General features: G+C 38.0%; 1 protein-coding gene across 1 annotated transcript in view; it reads right to left on the bottom strand.

Annotated features, from left to right (window-relative positions):
- Positions 1-290: 290 nt before the first annotated feature.
- SLC49A4 (solute carrier family 49 member 4) overlaps positions 291-22,965 on the bottom strand; it is a 64,809-nt gene continuing 42,134 nt past the window's right edge. The window contains exons 5-9 of the mRNA XM_086615751.1: positions 21,006-21,114; positions 20,298-20,365; positions 15,274-15,401; positions 4,611-4,793; positions 291-1,476 (exon numbers count right to left, since the gene is read on the bottom strand). Of these exons, the coding sequence (XP_086471877.1) occupies positions 1,361-1,476; positions 4,611-4,793; positions 15,274-15,401; positions 20,298-20,365; positions 21,006-21,114 (604 nt within the window). The 3' untranslated portion in view covers positions 291-1,360. The remainder of the gene's footprint in view (positions 1,477-4,610; positions 4,794-15,273; positions 15,402-20,297; positions 20,366-21,005; positions 21,115-22,965) is intronic.

Raw genomic sequence — 22,965 nt, 5'->3', positions numbered from 1 at the left:
CCCTAACACAAAGCACAGAACACACGTGGAAATACTGTAAATGATGCTGAACCGAAATCTAAGAATATAATTAAGAAACTATTAGCAGGTTTAAAATTGAGTTAAAAAACTATTCAAAGTGTCTTTAATATTAATGTTCAAGTAAGGGCCAGAACGACCATAGATTAGTACCGATAAAAAGAGCTGGCATTGTATTTCCCATATTATGCCAAAACTCATGAGTTATTTCTCATTGTGAAACTCATTGTCATTTTGCCATCAGGGCACCTGGTCGACTAGACAGACTTTTTTTTTTTTTTTTTTTTAGGAAACAGTGATTTGAAAGACTTGGGTTAACAAACGATACTGTTTAGGCACCCTCAATTATAAACTAATCCTAAAAACCACACACACCTTAGAGTATCAGAAGAGAACTAGTGGGACTCGGACATCCACACCCACAGTATTCAGTGGCACGAATGGGTCTTCACAGTAAAAAAGGCAGTAAAAGGCAGTACTGGAGATGGGGGATGAAAAGGTGCAACAGTGGGGGACTTTAGAACAGCGACATTTACCAAGAGTGACCCTCCAGTAAACTTCTGAGATACCAGAGATGCTCCGTGTTTGGGAGATACAGAACCACGGTGGTATTTCAGAGGCGACTGTGGGTGTAAGTTAGGTTTCAGTGCCAGCTAAAGCTATCGTCTACCTGTGCTCCAGGGTGATAACCAACACCTCTAACAACACTGCAAGGATTGTTTGGGATATTTAGTATGGCTAAAAACCCTGGTACCAGTGTCTTATACCAGAAATCACTTTATTAGAATGTAAATGTAGTGTACAAGCACCAAATCGTTTTAGCTTAACTGTTTAATGGACATTCATTATATAAATGACTAGCGATTTAAAACAGAGATCTTTAAAAAAAAGATTTTTTTTTTCCTTTTATCTTTTTCTTTTCCTTTTGTTAAGATTATTCACTATTTCTGTTCTGATAGAAGACTTCGATGATTACTGGTACCCTGGTGTGTACAACCTTGAGTCAGCACACATGCACGCACACACACACAACTGTACACCTCACTGCTACATCAACAGCCTTTTAAATAGAGAGCCCCAGCTCTGACACCGGGACCTGTACATCAGATATATTCTCTTTGTGCATTTCGGCATCATTGTCATCACTCAAATTCCACGTTTATCGCAAATCAAGGTGGTCTTGAATGTGAGAACAGCCTGTCCCTCACCCTTTCCAATAAAGCCATGATTAAGTCTTGTAATTTCTTTGTTTTTCTGCTGTTCAGCCGTGCAAATCCAGGCAGATGTGCAGACTGCAAAGATGATTTCCAGTCTCTTCCAACCCCTCACCAGTCTGGCGTTATCACACAGAGACGACGACGTCAAGATAGAGTCTGTCGTAGGACTCGCGGAAGCAGAGGATGAGGAGCAGGCTTAGCAGACATGATCCTGGCAGGCACCAGTTGAACCAGGAAAACTCTGTAAAGCAGAAAACAGACCCAACCTCAGAGTTACCAAACATATTTCGTGTTTAACGCAACCAAAACTTGGATTGATGGTGAGTTTGAAGGAAATGGCTGTGTTCTGAACAAAATCCTGACAGCTCTTGATTGATAGATGGTTAACATGGTCTATGAGAGTTCCATGGATGCCTTATGTATATATAAAGTATATATTTAAATAAATGTATATATAAAAAAACAATGCCTCTAGCTAACGTTAATCCTCCTTATTCAACCTGTCAATGGAGAGAACGGGGAAAAAAAACAGTATCATTGCTAATGGAAAATAAACCACTTCTGAAGACCCTACTCATTAGTTCTTTGATTTCATTAGTTCTTTTAAAACTAAGATAAATTAAAAGTGTAAGAAGAAGCAGAATTTGATTTTGAATCAAACCTGCTACACGGTATAAGGAGGGAAACCAATTCCTCAGAGGAAACTTGTGAGTAGTACGATCAATTCAATTTAAAACTAGTTGCACAAACAGCTCCTCAGAAGCCTCTTTTTAGCTCTTTTAATATATTGCACTTAAAAGCCTGTGTTCCACATTCAAGAAATTCTATTGTCTAATATTTGATTAGTAATTAACAGTTTTATTCAGTTTGTTGTTTTTTATTTTGTTTTGGTTTGGGTTTTTTTAACAAGAGGACCACAATTTCCTTTTTTTTAAAAATCTGTCAATTTACTGAAGAAACAAGAATTTTACTGGAGATGGTGGGTTTATTTAGTTTTTTTTTAAAGTCTTCTTTATTATTATTTATTTATTTTTCCAGAATCTAAACTCTTCCTCAAGGTCTCAGTTAATAAAAATCAAGACTTCAGCACTGCTACTTTCTTAAATCTGTAATTTATATTGCTAAAAGAAAAAGCACAATTTATATTACACAATGCAAATGACAAAAGTCAGAAAGCCTAAAAAAAAACAATCAACCTTCCAAAATCAGTAACCTTCAGCAACACCCTCCCTCATCTGCCAAAAACCCATACAGACTTGTTTAGGCAGTAATCTTATTCAAATCTTACTAAAATTTTCCTAGGCTTGGAGAAGACCTTGTCATGCAATGCCAGAAGTCAACAGGCAAATGCTTTGCTATTCTTTTCCTTATAATACTCTTGCTTAATGGGATTAAACAGGCTTTAACCCAAATATCCTAAAAGATCAAATTTAACTTGAGAATCCTTCATGTCTTTTGTAACCCAGACCGTGCGGCAGCACCGGCGATGCCCGTTAGCACATCGATCGCATGAAGCTAAAGGCCGATTTCCGTTTGTTTTACCCTTGGAAGTCCCTGCAGAAAAGGCGAAGGAAACCTCGTTCAGAGGCTGCAGCTTTGGGTCTCAGGGCACAGCTCTAGCAGGGAGGCTGAGCTTTAGAAAAGGTTTACATCTCCACTGTGCTAGCTGGTCCAAAATCTTCAGTGCACTGGAAAGTTTCCAGGGTTTGGCTCTTTCACAGCCTTTGCAATATCAAAGTACCAGGAGAAAAAAATATGGAGAAATCTGAATTAAAACTACTAAAGATTATTTGGCCTAAAAAGCAAGACCGAGGGAACAAGACAAATTTGACTGAGTTCTGGTTTATCTTTAAGTTTCTTAAATGCCATTAGAAGATGTATTTGAATGAAATGAAAGACTAATGTTTAATATCGTTATCTACCCTCCAAAGGATTTTTTTAATAAAGGAGCCGATAGCACCCACTGGCATTGATTCCTCAGGGACCCTATGCACTCTTGTACTTTCGATCATTTGTAAAACTCCACCATGGAGAATGGATTGTCCTAAGTACAAATTATTTCTTTTTTTTCCCTTTGAAGAAATAGGAAAAAATATTCCAAGTGTGTGGATACACTAATTTAAGGTTTATCCTTACCTGCATTTACTGATACCTGCTACAAAAAGAAATACTAGAGAGAAAAAGAGGCCCCGCATATCCTGTTCATGAGGGAATGAGTTCACTTTATCGTAATTCTTCAGACAGAAGTGAGACACTGTATCTCCAGCCTCAATTATTAAGTAATTCCAAACACTGGATTGTTACTCTGAAAAATGCTGAAAAAATTATCACAACATTCTGTGTAATCTTTTCGGCTCACATGTAAATGTTGGAAATAATAGTACATGTGAACATAGTTCACATCAATTAATATTAATCATAAAAGCATTCGTTAAAATGGAAAGGCTAGATATCAGGCCACCCAAGGCTAGCAGGAATGGAATTCAGATTGTACAATGACGCAGTTCAACATCTATATAAAAACCCCCATAAAAATAATTTCTCTCAGTTCACAAACCACAATTTGGAATGGGGTTGTTAACCTGCTTGAGATTTCCCTGGCAGAAAGACACACAAACCATGCTGAAAATTTGCCCCAGGCTCTGACCTTTGTAATTTCAAGCACAATTCATTCTGAAATTTGTCAGTCTCCTCTTCGTTATAAACCAAGACCATTTCCTCTTTAAAGCAAGATGGGTTTTTATTTTACAACTTAGAGGAATAACATATAGTCTAGTAAATAGCAAGTAGAAAGTTATGATTATGAATTATGAGGAAGCAAATAATACTTGAGAGACGAGAAAGTCTGAAGAAGTTGATGAAAATATCAAGCAAAACACTGTTCTGCCTCATTAGGCCGCTAGATTATCTAATTGTCTTTGCACAGTGGCCAAGAGATGCTCTCCCCTACAATGGTATGTCCAGCCCACCAAACGGAGCTGACCATAAATGGGGCGTTTCTGCTCTGCCCCTCCTGGGCAATACAGTTATGCCTTGAAGCATGAGACTGGATTAGCTTTATTGTAGCTTTATTGTGGTTTTGACGACCCATAGATACAAACGTTATTAATGGTCACATTACCCAGACCTTCATAAAAATATGACGACAGTGTCTATCTGGATGGCTTCTGGCTACAGCACATTCTAAGTAGAGTACGACTATATACATCCTGCACTAAAGCACTGCGTTTTTGTTAGCATGCTTACAGAAAAGAACAATTAAAGTTCTTCAAACATCCCATTATTAACAGAAATTGTACGTGCAAATCCTCCCTTTACTGATAAGGGTATGTCTTCATGGAGAACTATATTTTCCAAGTAGCTTATATTTCTTACCTGTATGGTAAAACGTGAGGAAAAACAAAAGCACTCCCATAAACACATTACTCAAAAAGGTGACAACTCCGCAGGTAATTCCTTCTGGAACAGGGTAGACTGTCTCTACAAAGAGCTCAAAGAATATTGGTACGCTGCTGTTGAGGAATATACCCAACAAAATGCAGGATGTGTACAGTGTAGCTACAAAAGAAACAAAAACAGTTATTAATTTCACACTGGCATTTTTTCCTCCCTATTCAGAGCTGCCAAGAATACTAATACTTGAATAACTGAAAAATGCATAAACTTATTTTTATCCTGTATGTATTACAAAGCATATCACATCCCACTAGTTTCAGGTGGAATGCATGCATTAATTTTGAAAAAAAATTAGAAATACTGTTTTATTTATATTTTTTAAAACAGAACCTATGAAGACACGTTCAGTGATTTAGAATTTACTTGTAAGTAAAACGAACAGAACAAAATTATGAATGCAAAGCATCACTTACAGTTTGATTTACCTCTGAAATGAACAGAAACTATTGTCCTATACACAATTAGGACAGGGAGCAATTAATGCACCAAATTGGAAATGGACATGGATTAACCTTTTGACTTAGCTCTAAAGGTCAAAACTAATTTTACTTCCATTTTACACATAAATACTAATGATCTACCAGATATCAAGACATTAGTATTCATCACAGCCTGAGCTGCAAGATGTTGAATCCCTTTTGGCTTCAAAAGGAAATGAAGGGCACTCAGCACCTGGCAGGAACGGGACGTATTTGATAATGCAGATAATTCACCACTGTACAACAAATTATTTTTCTTGGATGAATCAACAGAATAACATAGACATTTCTTCAGTAGCCTCAGATATTTTGTTCTACAATTTCTGACACTGTCAAATACTTTACAGAGCTTAGCATCTTAATAGAGATGCTTAATATGTCTATATTATCCATTAATAAACGTGTTACATCTATTTCTGAAAAAAAGAAAACTTCAGAAGAATTTACTATCCATTTAGAAATGTAAATAAGTTGTTGCTAAGTGCTGTCTCAGGAAGGGAAGATTTCCTGACCTGCAGCCTCAACAGTCTGAAGTCACTGATCAAGTAAAAAGTATAAGGCAACGACTAGAAGGCTTGGAAAAAATAGAAACGTCTGGAATAATTTCTGAAGTTTCCACCAAAATGATAAGAAAACATAAAGCAAAATTTTTCGATACAAAAGTGTTACCAAGTCATAGGGAAATTATTTACAGCATCTTTTCATTGCAGCATGGTACAAAATTCTTAGATAGTTTTTTTTTTTCTTATAGATATACATGTTTATATAAAGAAGAGACTGTATTTTCAATTTAATTTATGTTCTTCCATCTTGGAAAGGGAAGAACTGAAACAGCTCTGCTTCATCTTCTGTTAAGCATTACTCGAGCTTTCAATTGAGAAACTGTTAGAAGCAGGAAATTTCCAGCTTAAAAAAAAAAAATTAAAAAAACCCACTGTTTCTTAAAATATGAAGAATCATGGAAAAGAGATAAAGGCACTAAGAAGCAGAAAGCGCTATCTATCAGATCCTCTGTTTGATGTGGTTTGCTTCCAAGGCACAAAGACATATTTCTTTCTCTACAGAGGATTTGCCTGGACAGGAAAAGAGGACAGAAGTCCCAGCCAGAAAGATGACACAGATGGCACAACTTCAGGAGGGAGAGCTAGCTCCCACATTTTTTTTTAATATACCAGAATGTTCTGAACTGTTAAGGAAAAAAAAAAAAGAAAGAAAGAAAAAAAGAACAAATAAACCACAGTAACTTCTCCAACCCTCAAATTCGCTTATTATAAACTGCAGAATAAGAGTCAAAGAAATCGATGCACGATAAGTTCAAGTGTTTTCAAAGAGGAAGGGAAAAACCCAAAGCAGGACTAGGATGCTCTTCCTAATGGGCTCTTCTAGTTAACACTGAAGAACTGATTCCCTAGTTACAAGATCCGTAGATTTTTGCTGCAAGTCCTCATCAGTATTTAAAATTTCACGAACCTTTCTCTGAACTCCTATTTACCTCAAACACCACTGCATATTGCTCTAACTGTCTCCAACTGCGGTCAGGTGTAGCCAGCAAATCTGAACATACTCAGCTATTTGAAATTTTTGTGTTGGCTTGAGAAACCAACACGTAAATGTAAAAGAATCTTGAGAGAAATGAACATCTGCCCCTCATTACACTCAAGTAAAGATATCTACAGATAACTACTTGTAACTTCTAGAGAAAATTTCCAGAACTTTTCCCAAAGAAAAGATGGTGGTAGCCAGCAGTAATTTTGTGTTAGAAACTCAAACAGTGGAAATAGTCATGAAGCTGCTGAAAGCCACAATAGCACCATAAAAAGTGGAGCTGCATATAAAGAGCACCAGAAGCAATACCTCTACAGGGAGAACAAAACCTCTTCCATAAACAGCAACAGCCAGGAAAGGAGGAATCATGTGCCTTTGAACAGAGACAATCTCTAGACATATAATTTCCAGAAACTTCAATTCACTTGAGGTGAAGGCAAAAAATATGCATCTAAGATCAGTGGCCATTTAAAAGACCAAGACTTTAAATTTTAGTCAATACAGTAGAATTATAGAATGGTTAGGGTTGGAAGGGACCTCAAAGATCATCTAGTTCCCAAAAGTTTCCATAAAACAAACAGAGGTCTTCAAAATAAATTTGATAGTTTAAAATATGCTAGTTGAATTACATCATTGCTCATCACTTACTAGAATGTATTAAGAAGACTAGACTTACTAAGCAAGTAAGCCCAATAACTCTGTACTTTAGAAACTACACTCTCATGTTTTCTTGTCACTACACCTAGCTTCAGTCACACATTTACCAAATACACCCCCTGGCATACAACTCACGCTTCCATACTACCATGAGTAAGGCAGCTTTAGCACTGCCTTTTGTTTTCCCCAAGTTATTACCTGCCTTGTGTGCATGCCAAAAATCACCAGCTGCATACCAATGACAAAACCTCTGCTGAGATCACACATAGTACTTACACAACAAAGCGTATGTATATGCACAGACATATTTGAAAACTAATAAGAGGAAACGTGAAGGCAAAAGGATAGGAAGAACATAGCATCTGGTAGATGCCAATTTAAATTCTAAGATCTAATGGAAATGACAGCTTTAACTGATAAATCTCAAAAAGCGTCTCTGAAAGTGAGGGAGATGTATGCATCTGAAAGCCTACAGAACTCTCCCTCAGTGGGTACGTACTGTAGTGATGGGAAAATATTTATTTCATGTTTCTGTAAATCACCCAAGGTCTTCCTGAGCGCTATACAAATAAGCTTATTTCATTAACTTGGCGACTAAGTCACAAATTCAATCGGTCAACTAGACAGAAAGTCAAAGATACACAGTTTCAGAAAAATAAGTTATACAAAAAAGTCAAATAAGAGTTCAAAAGTGGTTTTTGCCTTTTATTTCATACACTAAGTAGCACACCTTATATTCCAGCTCATGGGCAAAAAGATACTGCAGCAGGGAGAATACCACCTATTAACAGAGACCATTTACTTTCCATTACAGCGACCTTGCACTGAACCAACACAATTACCATGATTTTATACTGTAGAAGAACAGCTGCTAAAGTTACAGCGATTGTTTTTTCAATTAAGACAATCTTGATGGTAGTCACTGTAAATGAATAGAAGGATATGAAAGCGCTGACAAGAAAGAAAAGAAAAAGAGATGATTTACCAAGAAGCTAACACTACGTCCTAAAGCCCAACAAGGACAAACGACTAGCTTTGATAGGCATACGCTGAGGAAGCATGTCATGCTATTAGTACAAAAAAAAAGATCACTTTTTCTTAGGAAAAGGGATTAACTGCCTATGAAGCCATGCACAAAGCTGTGTACTCGAGACAGTGGTAGCTGTGGACATCAATAAATAATGGAACTGGGCTGGGTCTCTTTAAAAAACCACTTTGATCAATGGCACGTTTTAAAGATGCTTGTATGAATCAGGAGCTATTTCACAGGTTGGCCACTGCAAAAAGAGCAGGAAAAGCAAAACACCCATGCAAAGCACAGTTGCTTTGGAGAATTGGCCTGGAGCTGCCGTGGCAGGAGGCTCAGGACAGGCTTCATCACATAACATTCATGCTTGGGTGTGAGGCAACCCATGCTATTCTCTCAGTGCTCATTCTCCTCCTGGCCAGGAGGGACGCAAGGAATGAAATTTGCCTTGATAACAGCACTAGGGATGTTACCAGTTAGATGAAGCAGGGTACCGACTCGGGACTAATGGTGACACAGTGCCTTAGCACAAAAAGGAGAAAAAGTGGTAAGAAGGAAGGTTCCTTCCTGTCTTTGTATCCTCCCTGCAGGTCTTCAGCTACAGGATGGAAAATACACATCTGCATCCAAGAAACAGACTTTCTTTTCTCCCAGTCACAAGCTGTGGCAAAAGCTTTATACCAATTTAAAAGAAAAATAGGAATTTGAACAGGCAGGTGATTTAAATGACGATGTGTACTTGGTGTCCCCAGATGAGTTTGCAACACAGCAGAAGGAGTCTCAAGTGTCTCTGACATCCAAGCAAGTTCCCAGAACTTCCCAGGATGTTCTGCAACATGTTTAGCAATTTACTCTTTAAATTACGTCATCTCTGAATTTATAACTACAGAGCCTAATCCAAACCCAAACAAAATTAATGGAAGGACCTCCACTGATGTAAATAGTTCTTGTCAACCCATTGGCATGTACATCTTAGCTTATTTTTAACAAAGACTATGAAATATTACCATTTCTCTAAAAAAAAAAAAAAGTATTTTGCAGATAAATTTACAAAAGAAATGCAGATACTCTAGAGCAGTATCAAGTGTAAGCAGGTGGTACAGTATCTTCTTTCCAAAGTCCTTTGCCAGAAACTCTTGAACTCTGTACATTGTGTAACAGTTCTCTTCTCAGACAAACCGAGTCAAGACTCTCACAAATTTCATATGGATAAACAGGAAAGTAAATACAACTGAACATGTTCTCTTGGGTGCAGCATACAATTTAAAGTGAAACCTCCAGGAATCTAGGGCATTTTGTTATTGACCATTAAAGCAGCATCTCAAATGCCAAAATAAAAGGATAATGTCTCACGTGGATGTATGCTTTGTTGACTTTAGTACTTCAGTATCTCCACAAATGCTTTGAACAATTCAAAGTTAGCTCCTGTCAAACTCTAAAGTCTGTTAAAGTGGAATAAAACTATATTATAAATAATATAATTTATTTTTTGCTACTGGCCATGGTAAGAATAGTCATGGAAGAAGTTCCCTTTAATTTTTCCATGAGAAATGTGACTCCTTCAAGATAAGACAGTAATTTTTACTGTAATTCTCTTACAGGAACAAAAAACACAATAGAAGAAGGATGTCCCTGTAGTGCGTGTTTTTAACATCAATGTGTTTCATTGCCTGGATTTCCATTCCAGCATGCACTGATCAAATTCTTATCTCATGATACAGTTATGAAAGTAATCAAAAATATGATCAGATTGCATTTGTTCCACATAGTTCCCAAGAGAAAAGCAAGTGGAACTCACTTTGAAAGGAGAGCATTCACTCTGGAGAACTAAAAAGTGAAGAAATTACTGAGTGACCCTCAAAAAAAAAAGGGAGGGGCTGGAAATCATGCAATATTTGAGACTTGCTATCAACAAATATTTAAAGTTGCCAGATTTCTAGATATTCATTCCTGAAATGCTCCTTCCAAATTTCAAGCATTGTACACTATTTAATACTGGGTTTTAAAACTGTGTTTAATTAAAACCCTTAAACTAGTTTTTCTTTAAGCACTCTTCTATCTGTGGATTTATGGAGGCCTTCAAGAAGACAAAGGTCATTATTTCCATCTTATGAGTGGGAAAAGCACAAGCGGAGCAGGGGTAATGATTTTCCCACAGGCAGAAGCGGGTTAATGCTGAAGCTGGAAAAAGAATCTCAGTTTCTACATTTTCAGGCCACTGTTTTATTCTCTGGGTGCCCCTGCCTTATACTTACAAAGCACATCTTGTTTATAGTAAAGAAATTAAACTCAAAGAATAAACCAATCAGTATTAAATAATTAACATCTCTCTTTTTCAATACTGTGCTTTGCAGATGAAGACAGGGAGACAGATGTGCTTATAATGTTCAATTTGTTGAACCTGAAAATAACATGTAGACTGCTTAACCTAAATATAGTCATCAACTCATGGAGTTGCCACCATATTCAGACTATCTGCCATGTAGCACTATAAAAGATTTTGTAAAGCAAAATTCTGCTGAATGTGCTCATAAATATTAGAATATTCTTGATATGCTATGCTGAAAACATTCCATCTGAGCTGCAAGAAACTAGTGTTGCATACCAATTTTTGGAAAATGCTGGTATTTGTAACCAGAGATACCACCAGCAATACAAAGTGGCAAGATACTGAAACTGGCATTACAATGCCTTACACAATTATTTTGGGTCAGAGTATCCCATTGTACATAAATTCACATAATGAAGTTCAGTATAAAGCAAACTAACAATGGCTTTGGCACAGAGAAACAGATCAGCAGCTGCATTGGTAATTCAATGGAGAAAACTATTTTAATGTTCAATGTGTACATAAAATTGTCTTTGAAATTTGCTGAAAAATGCAAATAATACACATTAAAATTAAAATTTCTTAAAAGAAAATTCAAGCTTGCTTAAAACGTACACCGATTCCAGATCAAGAGTTTTTAAGAGCTGTGAATAGCTGACAAGAGGTGTTTTAGACAGATGATATAGTCGCTAAGATGGCACTGTGTCACTATTGCCTTGCTTTATTTTTTTTTTCTACACTAGCAGTTATAGTTCATACACGACTCCAAATTCACTTTTTATAAAATCTTTTGGAGATACAATAAGAAGTCAGCAAGTGACAGAAAACTTCTCTTGCTCTGTGGCAGGATGAAAACCAGAGCATATTATGACAATGCAGAGCAATGCAGGCATTACACAATACAAACAATGCTAAACAGCATCATTTAAAGAAAACACAAAGCAGTCATTGATTTTTAATATCTGCATTACAGGTCCCCATTCTAAGTAATTACATTTCGTAGGAAATATCTTTAGATGATGTCGTGTCTATTTACAAGAAATTAGGAGAATATTACACAAACAAGTGCAGGAAAAAACATTTTTCTGTGACCATTTTTTTCAAATACAATTCCTCCCCTAACATTTAAACCAGACATTACTACAACTGCTACAAAGAATACTGATTAAAAGAGGGGGGTTGATTGTTTGTATTTTAAAGAGAAGTCTTTAGAGATTTTCTTCCCTTCCCTTTAGGGTGAATAATTGGCCAAACTGTCTTTTTAGCATTTCTAAAGCCTGCTTGCATGCAAACGTTCCCACCTGAGTGCTTACTCTGAGACCAGGTGAGAGACAGGCAGAGGGTTTTTGGAAGAGGGAATGAGCAGAGCACGTATGCCACACAATATCCACATTGTAAAGGAAAAGACTGGGTTTGGACCTGGGGAAACCACTGGCAATGTCTACCTACGGATGCAAACTTTATTCATGGATCAAGCAGCTGCCAGGTGAGATGAAGCAGATGATGATGTTCTCTAACCAGCTTTCATCTCCAGGGTAAAAGCCTGTCTTAATACCCAGGCCAGTGCAAAGACTCTCACAAGGTGTCTTGCTTGCTCATCAAAACGACTGTCCCATCCCATGGAAGAGCTCCCTTTTAACTGTACCAGCAGTCCACCAGGTCCTGTGAATATTCTACCAGTTCCCAGGTATTGCTGAAGACAGCAACACTTGTGGTTTTGTAAGGCAAAGTCTGACTTGTCCTGCGTTCAATTTTGTTCTCTTGAGCAAGAGAGGAGAGGGAAGCTCACAAAATGGGAGCTAGATGGTTGGAAGGGAAAACCTCCTTGCAAGATCAAATGTACAACCCCATAAGTTTCAATAACAGTTTTGAACCCTGCTTGCTCTGCCTCAGCATTTGAACAAGGCTGAAAGTGTGGACCAAGACCCATCACTGGCTCTGTAGAACCACCAAGCCTAACACTTGTGCTCTTTGACACAGGGCAGGAAGAAGTTGAGGAGCCTATTAACCTTCTGGCAACATTAAACCTTGTTGCCCTCAATAACACAACAATCCCTGCTTTACAAGTGTCCAGTGATACCTAGAAAGTAGCTTTGGGATACAAAGCATTACATATACCTCTACTACTACCTAAAAAAACCTCCAAAACAAAACAAAACAAAAAACAACCCCACAATGATGGGGGTTTTGTTTCGCACATCTTCCAGCTCTACAAAAACGCACAGAGCATTAACTACCTGGAAGTCCACTGCCAAGAGTGGTCCACTGAGTATGCAGAGTGACTTCCACCTTAACAAGCTACCTCAAATCACTTCTCAAAGCTGCCAGCCAACGGCCTTTCACCTCCTACATTTATACTCTGATATAACCTACATCTCAAACTTTTAATTAAAGAAGAAAAAACCCCAGAAGTTCATCCAAATCAATTCAAATGTACTGTTTCTCCCAATTACTGTGGAATTCAGAGGTCATCATCATGTTGCATCATTACATCAAGGAATAATCTAGCATGAAGTCCTATAAATTAGCTTAAATAGCTTGTGTGTCTTCATCCATAACAGCATATTTCATAAAGATACAGCACTGCTTTTCTGTGTACGAGGATCTAAATTGAACAGGCGCATTACATTATTTTATGGGAACTTTAACGAGAAAAGGCTGATACGAAACTCCCTCCGCCTATCTATGAAGTTTAAACATTATGCCACAGAAGTAAAAAGATATCTTATCTGGTGGCTGCACATTAGGCTCTGATGCTTTAGATTGCCTTCTTTGAGGCATACACCATATTGCTGGCATTTTTATTCAAAACAATCTTGTGTTTTATAGAAAAGGGTTCAACATTTACAGTGACATCTGTAAGAACAGCACAGACAGAAAACTCTAAAATATAATTTACAACTCAATCTAAGGAATCATCCATTTAAAAGAAATGATAACTGCATGAAAAGAACAACCCAATCCCTATTTTTATCAAAGGATATTAGTTTAGGACGCTTTGTATCAAACCCCAAATATCTTCAGTACTTCCATGTCCTGACAGTGGATCACCTTTCCAAAAAAACCACCATAATGCACCTGCATGCTATAAACAAGTAAGAATTCTTCTAGAACCTATGCTGCATGCTTAGTTCTTTACAAAAAAGAAAATAAAATCAGAGACAGAGCTCCATCCGTTTTGTTTTGGATCATTGGTGAGTGCATACGTAATAATTTTCTCCTCTTGAAACCTCTCCACTTCATTCTTATGCATAGACTTGAAGGGACATTTATGTGTTTGGCTTGTTGTATCAATTCGGAGGATAGAGTTACTGTGAAAATTTACATTACTGCAGGCTTGTAGTGATGAGGCAGGCAAGCACAAGAAATAAGCTTTTATTGCATTTACTTTAAATTTGATAGGAAAGGAAACTCTAGTCCTTTGGTATGACAATAACCACCATGAAATTTGATTTTTTTTATTGATTTAATTACATTTTATTTAAGATTTTTTTTAAAAAAAGTTGAAATTTCAAGATAAATCACAAATTTGACCTATCCATCCAGATGGTGTTTCTCTTGAATTGATCATGTATTTCAATTTGCTGTACCCACTCTAGTTTATAGTTGTGACATACACAATGCACCAAGGACACTTACTGAAACTCAAAGTTAATTTGAGTAAAACAATATTTCATACACTACTGTCCACACCAAGCTCTTTATTAAAAACGGGAAAAAAACAATTTTCATTTCTCCTATAACACATAAACTTGCCTATAACAAAGATGGTACTTTCTTTAAAATGGATTATAAATAAGTATTTTTTTAAATCTCAGTGGCTTAGTTTTACTGTAACTCATTACTCTGTTGAAGGTCTTGGAATCACAGGTGGACCAATGCTTCGGTGCAGACAGGAAGGTGAAGGACAGATTTTTGAGAACTAAGCAGAGCTAATGTTCAGCCAAGGGTACTGCTCACTGGCAGCTCTGAGCTCTTCCCCCACTCCTGCCAATAGCTTTTTTCCCATCTTTGAGGCATAGGCTGAGTTAATTTTGGGCTGGAAGAGTTCCCTGAACCTGCATGCAGGTGCAAAAAAGAGGACAGCACAGTGCAGGGATAGATCTAGATGGCTGAAAATACCATGGGTCATCTTGGTTTGAATTGCACCATGTGTTTCCAATAATTAATGTAAGTTTCAAAACCCTAAATTCCCAGAGGTGTTACTGTTTCTTATATGCAATGCCATGCCCATTCATCTGATTTCTCTTGGTTTATTTCTCACTTCTGTTATTTCAAAACACTCAGTCCCAAAAATCAATTTTAAATGTATATCCTGGGTTCTTACTATTGGGTTTTGTTAGTTTTCAATCTTTTTATAAAGTTATTCAAACCCAGTAAAGAGATTTCAGATTCAGTAGCTTTTCTAAATATTTTTTTTGTCTTAGTAAAACTACTGTATTACTAAAGACATCAAACCAGGTTATAATATAGTCAATTTAAGATAGCAAATATTTGTCTGCAATACCAGTTACAAATAACAGGAATTAAAGTAACTGCCGATACCTGTGGTTAAAGGCAGATGAGTGACACTAGTTAGACAGGTGAGAGTGAACCAAGTCGATGCTAACGTTGCTCCAGATAAAAGCAGCAGTAGTATAAACTTCAGCATGCCCCTGATGAAGTCTGCAAATCTAAAATAAAAGCACAGATCAGAGCAGTACAGATGCTGATTTTCGTATTATTTAAATATGATGATACTTGATAACTAATTCAGTATATTCTCATTAAATATTGTGGAGACTATAAAAACAATTTAAAAATCGTTTCTCATTTTCAGAAATAAAAAAAAGGCGTTTTGATAGAATGGTGGTATTTCCAGCTGTCAAGCTGAAGAGCCATGGATTTTTTAGCTGTCACAAAATAATAACCAAACTAGAACAATTCTCAAGGCATCAACTGAAAACACTTGGTATACAGGAAGGCTTATTTTTTTTCTTCTGCATTTGTTGGACACAACACAACATCACACCACTACTCACATCGCTGTTTTGTCAGTGTTTGCCAGTCTCCCTTGGCAGACACAGCGCCCAATTAGCATATGAGGAGGCTGTTGCATTTCATTCAAGACATAGTTAAGTGTCAAGATTCATTCCTGTGGGAAATGACAAAACTCCAAACACCATAATCCCTAGATCGAAGACGACAAGGAACAGCTTCTGAACCCTTGGATGCGTTGGCGATGAAGCTCTCGGTGGCTCAGGCAAAGGAGGAACTCTTTACGCAGGCGATCACTGCCAGTGGCTGTTTTGGGTTGAAATATTCCAGAAACTAAGAGCTCGGTTCCACTCCTCTCCTACACACATGCCCTGCTGACAGCCTGGGGGAGGACAACCCCACAAGTCCTTGGGCAGTCTGACTGTTACACAGAGGGAAATACCATCTTTATACCACCTGATGGTACAATTGCTTTTTTCATCTTTTCTTCTTTTTCTTTCAAAGAGAAGGAAGGCATTTGAGCAGCGCCCGCATGGCATAATTATCAGTGCAACTGCTCTTTTCAAAAGGGATTTCAACACAGCTACTAAAAAAGATATATTAGAAAAGGCAATGTCATTTATCCACTAGTAATTTTCTCTAATGTCCTGCTTAGGAGATGTGATTTTGTGCCAGATTGGTTAGGTATGTATGTCTAAAGAATGTCTTCTGCCCTCACAGCCTCCCACCTCGATGAGGCTAACAGCGGCACAACCCACCTGGGTTAGTACATGATAAAATCTGTCCCATCTGTCAGCTAACTGCCTTCTCTCCCCTAACAAAGATCACTTTACAGCCATATAGCTTACTTGATAAAACAGATAATGCTACCAACATTATGAGAACTGGGAAGCCTAGCTCTACATACACCATAAGAGATGTACACATAATGCAAGCAGGAAAAAACAAAACAAAACAAAAAAACTCACAAAAAAACCCCACTTCTTTCCTCTTATTTTGATTCTCTCTGTGCTTTAATTCCACATTGAATTTAGCAGTGAGTAATTCAATAAGCAGTAGAGGAAGATCAATGCTGCATATAATCTTCAAAGTTTATGACTGCAGTGTTGAAGTGGCTTATGCATTAATCTCTGATAGTCAGAGGTTAGCTGCTACTGTTGTTTCTGACAATCCATATCCAGCAATCAGGATCACCACTTCTCAGTGGTTTGTCAGTTTCTTTAATTATTCTTTGGGATCGCTGGGGTCAAAATCAGTAATTTTAAAAGCTTCTCAGAAGCATCTCAAAGTACAAACTTTTGGCTTCTTCCACAGAAACTCTCCGCTTTGCCTGCCGGCAAACATCATTATTCCCTCTCCTTACAAGCAAAAGCAGCTATGTATATCCCATCTAATGAAACGCAGTGTGAGAAATACCAGCCTTCAGGGAGGGATCTCTAGGCAGTCCTCCATCTCTATCCTATCACCAGGGATATGAGGGAGTGGGAGGACAATATGCAGTTAAACCATTCCAGATAAGTGGAGCAAACACCTACCTTTACTGAGCAGTTGCAACTCTTTTTGACATAAAGATCCTGGTTTGGATAGCAGTGGTAGCAGCGTGCTCCAAGGAGCTCTCAGATATCACAGAACTCCAGAAGGATCAAATACAAACTGAAAGGTTTATGCAGCTACTGAATTCAGTCAGCAACAGAAATAATGGGAAAAAATGACATAGCAAACTAGCCTGAACTTGGTAATCGAGGGGCTTTTGCTGCTTGTCTGTTTAAAGGATAATAAAGATGACTTTAAATCTTGTTGACTCTTCAGAATACTTGTTTCAATCAAAAAATGAGAGAAATTATTTTTATCCTCTGACCCCAGTATCCGCTTTCAAAACCCGTTGTTCTGTTTAAATCCTTCTTCAGCATCTATCATGTCAGGGGATGTCTGCAGCTGCTAAAAAAGTAGGCATACCAGGAGAGCATGTATGTACTTACCCAGACACAGACTTCTGAGCCTACTGCTGGTAACAGTCTCCTGCAACGCAGCAAATCCAGCCCTAGGCTGGATCCTACAGTTAAAATCACAAACCTGTGTTGCTGACAGCACTGTCTGTTGCTAAGGAAATTACCACCATGTCATAAAGTTTCAGCGTTTTTACCACACTACAGGTTAAAAGCAGGAAGAAAAACTGAGCTGTAGAGAACAAAACCTCAGAAATATCTATGATCATCAGAAAATGGGGGGGAAGGGAAGGGAATAGATTTATGTTTCCATGCAATGATATGAATGTCACTCTCTGACGCTGCTGTTCTTCAAACCAGTATCATTTGAAAGCTGCCAGCAAAGGGTAGAGCACCTGCCAGCTGCCCAAAATAGCCCAGGCTTTTCAATTATAAAGATGTATCACACAAATTAGCTAAACATATCTAAGTTCTGGCTATCAGGACAGCAGTGGGTGGAGAGCAGGAGGATTTATGTATTGTGCTGAGGAAAACTTGCACCATTTTGAAAATCAAATTTCCAAACTGGGCATTACTTTAAACATAGATGATTTAACATCTACTGTGATGTGCAGCACCAAATGCTCCAGGGCAAGGCTCAGGTTGTTACAGTTCTAAATGGTAGAATCTGCATTGACAAAAATGTGAGGAGTGAATTTCTAAACTGCACCGATTTTCCTTTGATAAATTAGCAGAAAAAAAAAAAACAGGGGAAAAAAATCCCACCCAAAACCCAACAGCTTCTTGAGAGGTGGTTAAAGGAGAGAGCTGCTTGCTTGGCAAATCACAGTTCTGACACTGAAATACATCAACTTGTCAGCCTTGACAAGAATCATTACTTAATTTTCCTAATTACAACTTTCAGCAGATTACAGTCAGACTCGTCATTGATTCAACTCTACACAGATAAATGCTGAATAGGCCTAGGAGGGAGAGTCATCCATCAGGAGTGACAAATCACCTCCTCCCTCCCTTTCTGTATGCAAACCCTCCCATTTGAACTGTGTATTGCCCAAGTTAGAAAGACATATTTGGAGACAGACTGTTAGTATTTTTTTAATTTACTCAAAAGCAAAGCTCTGAATGCCACAAAATACTGGTATTCAACAAGGTTTGAAATCAATTCTGAAGCAGTTAAAGAGACTGCCAGCATTTCCTGAAACTTAAGCCAGGCAATATATTCAATAAATTAATCTACCATAAAGATTGAGATTTGCATGTTGGAATTGAGTCAGCAGATTCTCTCCTAACAAAGTTAAGTGAGCTGCTAAGGGTGCCCCTCCACTATTGAAATGTTGCAAATATACCAGAGATTAACTCATGATGAAAAAGATAAAACTGGCACACTACCTGCTTCAGTATCTAACCTGCTACGGTGTCTGTGCTGTTTACAGCAGTTGGTTTTAAACATCTACTTTTCTTAAGTGAGGAAGTCTCCTATCTAAGCTTAGCTAATCAAAAGCAACTCCTTTTACAGGAAATCAGGATGGGAACACTGTTTCAGTAGATTAAGTCTTTTGGCCCACATCTGGAGTGGACAGGAGGGAAGTGTGTTTCTTTTCCCCAGGTCAGGAGTTTTTCCTCTCCCTCCATCGCAGTTGCTAGGCAGCCTGCAAAACGGCAGGATGAGAAACCTCTCATTTCTTTATGCATTGTGTACTCTGATGATGCACAGCAAGTGAAAAAAGAAAGCGCTTCAATTTCTTTCCTAAAAAGACGCCTCTCTGGGTCCGCAATCCCATAATAACTGCAATGATGACAGACCCCTGCACTTTTGCTAAACTCATTGCAGAACTGGAGTCTAAAGAGCAGACAGAGAATCCAGGACAACGCTTAGTTATCCTGATGCGAGGGGAACATGCGATTGGTTTTAATCAGTTTTATAAACTCACTGCTCAAGTACCTCCTGAAAGACTTTTTCTCTCTCCTCCCACCCCCTTCTTTAAAGAGGATCTCAACAAAGAACAAGCAGCATTTGGAAGGGCAATCCATTTCTTGTTTTTATGCTCCCCATGTCATCAGCATTCAGGATGGCCAGTGAGCACTACAGTTGGATATATAAAAAGCGTAGGTACACCCATACTGGTACAGCAAAAAATAGCTAGGCCATATAGGAATCCAGTAAGCTGGCCAAAACGAGCCTAGACTAATTCCTCTGTGGAGGAACATAACATTACTGTGGGTAGGCTGCTTGTGCTACATTCCCGATATTCCTTTGGGAATCAATATGCCCAAAAGTGTTGATGGAAGGAGACAGACACTAATTTCCTCAATGCCTTCCAAATGTGCTACAATGAGTTCTCCCTCATACCAGGCAGCTGAATTCACAAGGACTGTGTTTAAAAGGAGCATACAGGAAGTACTTGTCAGGAGTAACAGTATGACTTGCCAAACTGAGGTATACACATGTAGAACTCTCTACCCTTCAGCAACCACTAACACAGAATACACGAATTATTGCTCTACAAGAAGCACATCGTAACCCCAGAATGTATTTTTCATTTGAAGTTTCTAAAAGATGAGGGAAAATAAGTTATGTTATTAAGAGAATAAGCTAAAAGACAATCACGGTTGAAGAAACAGAGAAGGACATGTAATTATTCCTACCTTGCCATTGCTATGCCAACAACACAACCTCCAACTATAGACCAAAATCCAATCCAGCCTGCATCTACCTGACAGGAAAAAAAAAAACAAAACAAAACAAAGTATAGAGAAATGTGTTAAAGCTGAGAAAATAAGATGATGTTACTTTCAAAACAAACAGTGTGCAGGAGCTCCAAACTGCTAGTAACAGCCCCCACTAACAACTTGAAGCGCAAGACTTTTTCTAGGATACTCAAATGGAAATTAATTCACTAAAAGAAAGTATGACTAAGTAACCCATGCGCTAAATGTGACCTTTCTTTATAGAATCTGAGTAATGTCCTCTGGATTTTTATAATACTCTATCAGGGGCTTAGAAATCCTTTTTTTCTCACTTCATCTTTTCCACCTGGTAAACATTATTTTCTTTTACTAAAGGTGCAGCAGCCAGCAATACTCCCATTTTTTTACCTGCCTCTTCCTTCTTGTCAAAAGGTGCGTACAGTTCTGAAAACACTCACCGCTAGTGGAGAGTCAGCAGGGAGAATTGTGACAGGTTAGGGTGCTAAAGCTACAGTTTATTTTGTTTAAAATTTCTGGAGAAAAGTGGTCCAAATGTATTAATAGCAGCTTAAACATAAAAACTTGACAAAATTGTATGCTAGCGCAAAAAAAACACCCCATGCCACTTACAAAATAACTGCTGATTATCAGTCAGGAGATACTTACTTGGCTTACGTGAATTGGCGTTAATATCAAATCCAAAACACCGGACCAGCCAGAGAAAACACCCAGTGGTATGGCATAGGCTAAAGCAATCATCAAGAATCGGAAATTGCTGTGAAGACAAAACATACGCAATTAGCCGCAGCTTATACTAGAAATTGCACCAAGATTGGCTGCTAGAGTAAAGGACATCCCAGAATCTATATTCTGCCCATCAAGAAAAACAGCAGAGGTCTGAAAAAGTGAGCCAGGAAAAACAAGGAAGGTATCCGGCCATGCCACTCAAATTCCAGTGCTGAGATGTTGCTGCCTTAGCACTGTGATAATAATAATAAAAAAAATATCAGTCTCTCCATGTAGTTCAAAGATTTTTGTAACATGCTGGGCTCATGTGTTTCTCATTTCCACATGCAATTCTTCCACGCATTTGCATGGGCAACCTACCTAGCTGAAGTGTATGTTAGGAACAATAAGCACTAATTTAAATGACAAAAAGCATATTCCAAGAATAAAATCAGAGATTCATACTTTTTGAACTGTCCTTTTTTTAAAAAAAAAAAACCCACACAACTTTTTTACTTCCCTTTATTTTGGTGAAAGGTAGGGAGAGCTCTGGGAATGAGATGGGTACAGTTGTAAGAGTTGAAAATTTTGACAGTTCGAGCTGTCAAAAAACAGAGACAAGTATAATATTCTGCTCTAAACAGTAAATGTGTTTGCTTTTTCCTCCCAATTAAAATTATTCAACCTTTAGTATTCAGTGAAGATGAAGCAGTCAAAGCTTCATTGTACACAGCTAAACAGGAGAGTGGGCAGACAAATACCACCACCAATTTCCCCCACCCACCCACCATAACCGAAAGCAAATGCGAAATCTTTGCTAAGAGACACCCAACTTTTCCTAAAAAAGTCTTTTGAATTGGAAATAAAACCAGAAAATATACTTTGGACTCCGCAACAGTGATATTTTAAAGAGATTTTACAGTGATTCCAAGGTTATCCCATGGGATAACTGTGTAACCACAAAATGTAGCTCCCCCCATTCCCAAACAATTTACATAAAATTGATCCTGATCAGTACCAGTTCCTTGGCATGCAGCGGTAATTTGACAGCACACAGTTACGAAAGCCAAGAGGGAGAGAAAGAGCTTCAAATACTCTCCAAAACATTCAGAGGTTTGCAGCTTACACTGTTTTACTCCCCGAGAAGATCCATGCACAGCACACCAGCCAGCGTTTCTTTGCACTGTTCTTTTTCACACATCCTCCTCTTGAATAACACATTTCTATCACATGAACATATCCTCCTCTTTCACTATCATTCATGTCAGATTTATTTTTTAATGCAAAGAAAAACAACTCCCAAGCTTTCAGCTCTTCCACACACTGCTTATATTTCTCTGAATGCTGAAGTGTTTGCTGTCTACCTGACAACTTTTCTTCCTCTCTCAAGAATGTCACACTCTTACCCTAGTCTATCTTGTATCATCTTGGCATCTCTTAAGGCAGGTTTTCTGACGCTATTTAATACTATCCATGTAAAAGCTAATTCAACATCTGTAGAATAAAATAAAAGAGCAAGTGTCCATTTTGCATGGACATTATACAGCCATGTCATAGATTGTGAAGAGGGAGCAAGTCTGAAAGCACTCTTCCAAAATAACACTTGCCCTATATTCAAGATCATTGGCTATCTGAACCTTGTCTTCATTAAAGAGCTATTTTTGAGGAGGTGAGTACTTGGTAACTTACTTGACCAACATCTCCTGTGGTGTATTTTGTCTTCTGTAACTCAGGCGAAGAGACAGACTGGCACATGGAATAGCTGCTCTGTGCCACGTACCAATACTAGAGAACCAGATCTGCATCATGACATCCTCCAGTGACAGAGGCTGCCACTCTGCCTGGTCTCCAGAATAAGGAAGGTGGCCAGGAGAAAGGGCAGATGACAGTGACAAAGCAG

The sequence above is a fragment of the Tauraco erythrolophus genome, chromosome 8 (assembly GCF_009769465.1).
Source record: "Tauraco erythrolophus isolate bTauEry1 chromosome 8, bTauEry1.pri, whole genome shotgun sequence".
NCBI classification, from domain to species: domain Eukaryota; kingdom Metazoa; phylum Chordata; class Aves; order Musophagiformes; family Musophagidae; genus Tauraco; species Tauraco erythrolophus.
The sequence above is the reverse complement of the archived record's forward strand: the minus strand, read 5'-3'. Positions and strand labels throughout refer to the sequence as shown.